Source organism: Ovis aries, chromosome 2 (genome assembly GCF_016772045.2).
Source record: "Ovis aries strain OAR_USU_Benz2616 breed Rambouillet chromosome 2, ARS-UI_Ramb_v3.0, whole genome shotgun sequence".
Classification (NCBI taxonomy): Eukaryota; Metazoa; Chordata; class Mammalia; order Artiodactyla; family Bovidae; genus Ovis; species Ovis aries.
In genome coordinates, this window is record NC_056055.1 from 185,299,298 (window position 1) to 185,306,898 (window position 7,601).

Consider the following 7,601-nt stretch of genomic DNA (forward strand, 5'->3'; position numbering starts at 1 on the left):
CATATTCAAAAGCAGAGACATTACTTTGCGGACTAAGGTCCGTCTAGTCAAGGCTATGGTTTTTCCTGTGGTCATGTGTGCATGTGAGTTGGACTGTGAAGAAGGCTGAGCACGAAGAATTGATGCTTTTGAACTGTGGTGTTGGAGAAGACTCTTGAGAGTCCCTTGGACTGCAAGGAGATCCAACCAGTCCATTCTGAAGGAGATCAGCCCTGGGATTTCTTTGGAAGGAATGATGCTAAAGCTGAAGCTCCAGTACTTTGGCCACCTCATGCGAAGAGTTGACTCATTGGAAAAGACCCTGATGCTGGGAGGGATTGGGGGCAGGAGGAGAAGGGGACGAAAGAGGATGAGATGGCTGGATGGCATCACTGACTCGATGGACGTGAATCTGAGTGAACTCCGGGAGTTGGTGATGGACAGGGAGGCCTGGCGTGCTGCGATTCATGGGGTCGCAAAGAGTCGGACACGACTGAGCGACTGAACTGAACTGAACTGAACTCTAGTACCTGGGGCTTTTGCGGTGGCGCAGTGCTGAAGAATTCGCCTGCCCATGCAGGAGACACAGGCGACCCAGACTCAATCCCTGGGTCTGGAAGACCACAGGGAGTAGGAAATGGCAACCCCTGGTGGCTCAGAGGTTAAAGCGTCTGCCTGCTGGAGACCGGCGTTCGATCCCTGGGTCGGGAAGATCCTCTGGGGAAGGAAATGGCAATCCACTCCAGTATTCTTGCCTGGAGAATCCCATGGACGGAGGAGCCTGGTGGACTGTATTCTTGCCTGGACAATCCCATGGACGGAGGAGCCTGGTGGGCTATAGTTCCAGTCCACGGGGTCGCAAAGAGTCGGACACGACTGAGCGACTTCACTTTTCGCTTTCCAGTATTCTTGCCTGCAAAATCCCATGGACTGAGGAGCCTGGAGGGATACAGTCCATGGTGTCGCAAAGAGTCCGACGCGACCGAAGCGACTTAGCACGCACGCACGCAACCCTAGTGCCTACGGAGAATCACGAATAGTGCTGAATTTTACTATCCGGTGACATTCACTTTCTGTCTTTCCTGCCAGCTCTGAAGGCCTACGAGAGCTCTTTTTGCCCCGTTTATCCGTGGTATCGCCACTGTCCAGAATACACCCTGGCCCACCGCAGGCACTTCCCTGAATTCTCCGTACACAGAAAGGATGCAATGTTCCCTGTTAAACAGAAATTTCCTATTTCCCGCCGCTGCCTTGCTGTTCATGTCTCCAGAATACAACCCGGCAAGTAAATATTTGCTGAGTGAAGTAATTTGTTGAAGGGCTGACAGCATGTCCTAGCGGTACCTGACGCCGGACTCCGTCTGCAGAGTAAGCCGCCTCTGTGACAGGACTAACGTGGGGGCGGCCGCGGGCGCGCACCCTCAGGGGACCCGGCTTTGGCAGCGCCCCTTTAAACCTGCGGTCAGCTCTTGAGCCAGGTCGGCATCGCCGCTTTAACCCGAGCATCGCCCCGCCCCGCCATTTCCGGGGCGGTGTCATTGCCCATTTAAGAGAGGCGTGCCCGGCCTCTAGGGCGGAGCTTAGGGGTTTTAAGGGAGGGGCGGTTGCGGCTGGGGTCCGTCGGGATTAGTGCGGTGGGCGCGCCTCTGGCCGCCATTTCTCAGCGTTTCCCCGGAGCCGCCCCCCTCGCCGCCTCACGCGGCCCTCTCCCCTCTAGTGGCTTCGAGTGGTCGCCGCCAGGTAAGCGCGCGACCCGCTTGGCTCCTCACGCCCTCCTTGTCTGCACCGGGGCTGTGGCCTCGCCCAGGACCCTCAGGCCGCCCGGCGCTTCGAGGTCGGCAGCCAAACATGTCCCGCGAGGGGCGGGCGGGCGGCGGCCGAGGGGCCGGCGCGGAGGGAGGGAGGGAGGCCGGACGGGCGTCCACCTGCGGGCGGACGTGGCCGCTCCGGGACTTACCGATGACTGGTAGCGAGTGCGCAGGGCTGACGCGCACTGGAGGCAGACCGGCAGGTGTCCGGCGTGGGGGTAGGGGTGTGGGGGCTCCGGGACCTGCTTTCCCCTGCGCCCCGCGGCCGGGCCCAATGCATGGCTCCTGGGGTCGGCTTCAGTAGTGCAAACCTTTATGGTTCTGCTGTCTGACCAGCAATAGCCGAGTCTTTTATACCTTTAGGCTACGTTTTAATGTCAAGTGTGTTTTTCAGAGTTAGGAAAAAGTTTCCTTTCATTCCATTTCTGTCCTGTACCAGGTTGCTGAATCTGACACAGTGGATTGTTTGTACATAAGCTAGTTTGCAGGTTTTCTTCTTTAGGTAAAGTTCACTTGGAAACCACATGTGTGATTAATTGTTTAATTAGTCCCTTGCAGATACTTTCTGTCTTGGGATGACTAGGATGAAGGGTGTTAATATCCTGATGGTGTTCGCTGTAGGTTGGCTTATAGCTTTGTCAGAAAGCAAGTACTGGCGACAGGGTTTTAGAAAGACCCAGGGTGTTCTTAACTTGCTGCAAGTAATATTTCCTTGGGGTGAGGGTAGCAATTGTTCATCAAAGGTTGCGTCCGCCAGTCACAGGAGAGTGTATACATGTCACGACAAACTTTTGAATTTTAGGTATGTATGAAAAAGTTAATTTAGGTGGTAAATGGATGACTTCGGTTTGCAGTTTCCAACTTAAACTCTTCCTAGTTCATAGCTGAAAAGTCAGGCGTAATAGATTCAATACTATTAAAAAAAATGTGTGTGTGTGTATATATATATATCTACCATCCAAAAATTCCATTGTGTCATTTCAGACAAGCTCCTTATTGAGCGCCTGATAGGCATATTGCAGTGCCTGCTGGGTCACCGCGAGGAACGAGTCAGACTAGGTCTCTCCTTGCGTCTTGGTGGGGCAAATACCCAGTAAAATACAAGTTGCTATCTTGAGGGTTACAAAGAGCACTCTAGGGGTACTAAAAGGAGACCCTGATTTAGAAAGGAGGGAATGATTTTCTGAGGAAAAGACATTTAAGCCAGAAATCTGAAGATGGCCTTGTGAAGTGGGAGGCGGGGGTTAGGGTAAGGGGGTGGGAGGGGCGGGTAGTTGAAGGGGAAGGGGCATTCCAGAAAGCTGGAGCAGCTAAGGCGGAAAAAAGGGCCCCAGTTGAAAGACGCTTGGGCTGAGTGGAAGAGTTACTAGAGCGGAGCGAGCTGAGGGGAGTGGGCGCCGGAAGGGTCGGGGCGGAGGAGGAGCTGGAGCCGAGAGCAAGGCAGTTAAAGATTGTTAACAGGAATTTGATTGGTGGTTGCTTAAATCCTCTGCTGTGGCTTGATGAAGGGTGCTGGGAGTGGGGGCGGGGTGGGGAAAAGTGAATGTGGCAAAGCTTTTAAAAACAATAAATTAAAAAAATAAACTAACATATTAATATATTATTATAGAAAAGTTAAATACCTCCACACGACCCTTTCTAGAGATAGCCTCATTTAAGTTTGTGTGTCCTAATGCTTTTGTGTGTGTGTATATATAAAGTGTCTGTCAGCTGTATTTTGTAAAAACAGCTGTGTTCTATGCCGTTGGATAAACCATTATAACCATTATTAAGTATTATAACTACTTGCATGTTGGTAGAGGCATTTAACATTTTCTTAATTATGCCCTGAAAATTCTTGTTTCTATGGCTTGAAGCGCATATGGGACATTTCTTTTTAGGATATCCTACCAGAAATAGAATTGCTGTGTGAAAGAGTGTGTGTGAACGTCATTGTTTTTCACATATCCTTTTCAATACTGGATATCTAGAGTCTTTTAAATGACAGTATCTTATATTTTTAATTTGGATTTCCTTGGTTACTACTGAGGTCGCACATCTTTGTAATGAGTGTTTCTGTATTGCATGTCGTCTTTTAGAGCTTGTTTCTTCATATCGTGTCCATTTTTTCTCTTTGGGTTGTTTATCTTAACTATGTACAATAGTTCTTTCTTTAACTGCATGTTAATCCTTCAAAAAAAATTTTTGCAGAAAACAATTTAACAGCCCATCACCCTAATATAATGTTTGTTTTTTCCTAGTACTTTTACTTCTTTAGCACATCTGAAATTTGTTTTCTTATAAGTGTTTTCATATTTTTTTTAATAAAAAAACTTGTTTGTGGTATTGAGTTTCATAGTTCAAAATACATAGATAATTTGGGGCTGGTGCATGGGGATGACCCACAGAGATGTTATGGAGAGGGAGGTGGGAGTGTAAGAATTAAAGATTTTAAAATTAAAAATAAAAAAAAACAAACCAAAATACATAGATATTAAATAAGAAAGAAGTTGTATTTTTCCTTAGCAAGTTAACTCTACTTGTATAATGAATTTTAGTTTTAAGATGTAGGAGGAGGTGAAAGAAAACTTGTTTTATAATTCATTTACTTCGTAGGAAGCACAAAGTTGTAGTGCATTTTGAGCATTTTTTCCCTTAAAAAAGCTTTTTTATTATGGAAAAATTCAACATATACAGAAGTAGTCATAAGAATATTATTAGTTTCTATGTACCCATCAGCTTCAACAGTTGATGGCCAGTAATCTGGTCAGTTTGTCTCATCTCTTCCCACTTAACTCCCTTCCTTGTATTATTTTGATGTGAGTCCTAGAAATCATATAATTTCTTCTATAAATGTTTCAGTATGTATTTTTAAAAGATTAAGATTATTCTTAAAAAACATATTTTAATGCCACTATTTTATCCAAAAGAAAGTTGGTAGTACTTCCTTGATTATCATAAACAATCCAGTTGGTGTTCAGATGTGTATGTGTATAATTTGTGTCTTTAGAAAGTTCAGATGACAACTGTCATGGTTTTACAAGTTTATCTAATTACATAGGAGTATTCATACTTGTAAAATGAGGTTGTAATTCTCAATATATAGCTACTGAATTATTTTTAAAATGTTATATAATTTAATATTTCAGCTTTTATTTTCATCATGTTTACAAATGCATTTAGTTTAAAACATCAGCTGGTTATGCAAGACTTCTTATAAGTTATATATATATAATAGTAAATATGATTGACAAAATGTTTTAGTTTGAGATAATTTTAGACTTATGTCAAAGTTACAGTAGTAGAGTTCCCATGTATCTTTCACCTAGCTTCTCTCATTGATAACATCTGATAACTTAAGAAGAATCTAAAATAGTTCCACACTTTGTGATTATCTCTGAATCTGTAGTTCCTTTGTATCTCTTTCTTTTTTAATCTGCTTGCTGTTTATTTCTTGAATATGCTGAATTAAGTTTTAAAAAACAAATTCATCTTGTATGTTTTATGATTGTATTTTTACTCAGCATCTTTTTAGCTGTGGTCTTTGATAATTTCTTTCTTATTTCTACAATGTGAGTTTTGCATGAAAGACCAAGATTTGGAGTCAGAAAATCAGTTTGAGCCCGTGTCTTCACTATTTACTACATAATGGACCTGGTTAGTGGTTTAATTTCTGTGACTTTTTAGTTTGCTTATCAAAATAAGACAGTATTTTTAGGGAGTTTTTCTGAGTACCAATGGAGATTGTTTACTCCAATCTCCAAAGTAAACATTTGTTGCATTTGATGATGAAATGTACTAAGTGGCTAACTATTCAAAGTAGGAATTGTATCCTTCAGGAGCTTATAGTAAAGGAGACAGGCATGTAAATGAATAATTAAAATGCGATTAGTGAGACAAAAATATTTTCGTGGTTCAGTGAAAGTCTTATGGGAATGACTAACTCTTCAGATGTCAGAGAATGTTGCTCAGGGGAGATACAGGTAGAGTTAAGTTAAAAGGAACAAGTAGGGATCCTCTGACATAAGGGGGTTAGAAGCCTTGGGGTGATAAGTACAGCCTTTTGTAGGCAGCTGAAATGAGACTGGCTAGCAAGGTCCAAAGGGAGCATTGTCCACAGGAAAAGAAGCCTGGCGGAAGAGACTGGGCCCAGATGTTATGTGTGAGTGCTTTGTAAACTGAAACACTATCTGAAATTTTAGCTATTTCTTTAAGGTATAAACAGATGAATGTACAAATGACAGGTATGGTGGCTTTGCCAGTTTTTTATGCTGGAAGGTGGCTCAGTTGGTAAAGAATCCACCTGCAGTGCAGGAGACCTGGGTTCGATCGCTGGGTTGGAAAGATCCTCTGGAGAAGGGAACGGCTACCCACTTCAGCATTCGGGCCTCTAGAATGTCATGGGGTCCATGGGATGGCAGAGTCAGACATGACTGAATGACTTTCACTTAAGTCATTACTTGTAATATATGTACAGTAATCTTTATGGATACTTATGTTTTCATGTAATAGCATTTGTTTATTTTTAAATTAGCTTTTATTTTTATCAAGTTTATCTAGTGGTAAGAGTCATCTGATATGAAGTCTTCTTCCAAAAAAGAGCATTCTCCTGAATTTTTCTTCCTCCTTAAGGCAACCACTTCCATATTTTAAATAATAAGCTCATTGCTGCTTCTTGATTTTTAGTTTGGCGTAGTTTCATGAACTACCTATTGAATTCCTACCAGGCAAGATGAGGGATTAACTCTCTGTTCACCCTTACCTGTATTAGCCACCTCCTCTTGAATTTACTTTATACTTACGGTTAGATCAGTATTAATATTAATATATTATGACTTAATTATTAGCTGAGTCATAAAGTGCACTGTGATTATTTCCCTCTCTGCACAACTTGTTTTCTCTGTAATTAATAATTTATTTCTTGGCTTAGTTACATGTACTTATTTTTCTAAAACTCTTCTTAGTTTTGGAAGTTAAACTTTAGATTAGCAAGGTAGTTTTTATGATGTTTTCATTTTATATGTGCTGTTTTTAACTTCTTAATTATTTTGATTAACTTTAATGTTCTTAATGGAGGTAAGGAAACTAGCATTAATTTGACGTTGTAAAGAATTGTTTATATTCTGTAGCAGCTTAAAGTCTGTAAGTAATAGTAGAATATGTGATAAAAACTTACATTTGAATTATATTTGTATTTTAGCTAAAATAGGTGATCATTTTTGTGTTAGTACTATAAATGGTGAGAGAAGGAAGGAAACTTCTTAGGATAGTTGTTATTATCAAAGGGCACCTTAGTGTATGGCATCGTATCCTAGTGTTTGTAGAGGTATATGACTGTTGTACACATAATTTATTGACCCAAAAGACCTGATGAACTTAATAAATGTTTACCCCTCTCTTGGCAGATTAGCTCCTTACAACATAGTCCAGAAAACTTAAAATTGCTGTGAGCTCAATGCCGTGAGCTCTATTTTATGTTAGGGTCTTTAAAGTCGCCAGTTTTAATTTTTTTCCAATTTACTTGACCAGGTGTTTTTTTAAATAACATATCTCTAATGTCCACAGAACTTTACTAAACTACGCCATTTGTCTGAGAGCAGATTGTGGGAGAACACTGACCCCTTTTTCTCTTGGTTCCGCAGTGACAAGATGTTGAGCTTCTTCCGCAGGACGCTCGGGCGCCGCTCGATGCGCAAACAGGCGGAGAAGGACCGGCTCCGTGAGGCCCAGCGCGCAGCCACGCACATCCCTGCGGCCGGGGACGCGCGGTCCGTGATCACCTGCCGGGTGTCTCTTCTGGATGGGACCGACGTCAGCGTGGACTTGCCGGTACGG

At 42.8% G+C, this 7,601-nt stretch overlaps 1 protein-coding gene across 6 annotated transcripts in view; it reads left to right on the top strand.

The window, feature by feature from the left end:
- Positions 1-1,598: 1,598 nt before the first annotated feature.
- EPB41L5 (erythrocyte membrane protein band 4.1 like 5) overlaps positions 1,599-7,601 on the top strand; it is a 169,626-nt gene continuing 163,623 nt past the window's right edge. For 5 of the 6 annotated variants that reach the window (XM_004004756.6, XM_012140176.5, XM_012140185.5 and 2 more), the window contains exons 1-2: positions 1,599-1,719; positions 7,409-7,595. In XM_004004756.6, coding sequence (XP_004004805.2) covers positions 7,416-7,595 — 180 coding nt within the window. In that variant the 5' untranslated portion in view covers positions 1,599-1,719; positions 7,409-7,415. Of the gene's footprint in view, positions 1,720-3,059; positions 5,424-7,408; positions 7,596-7,601 lie in introns of those variants that run through there. The other variant, XM_012140167.4, reaches the window with a different exon arrangement.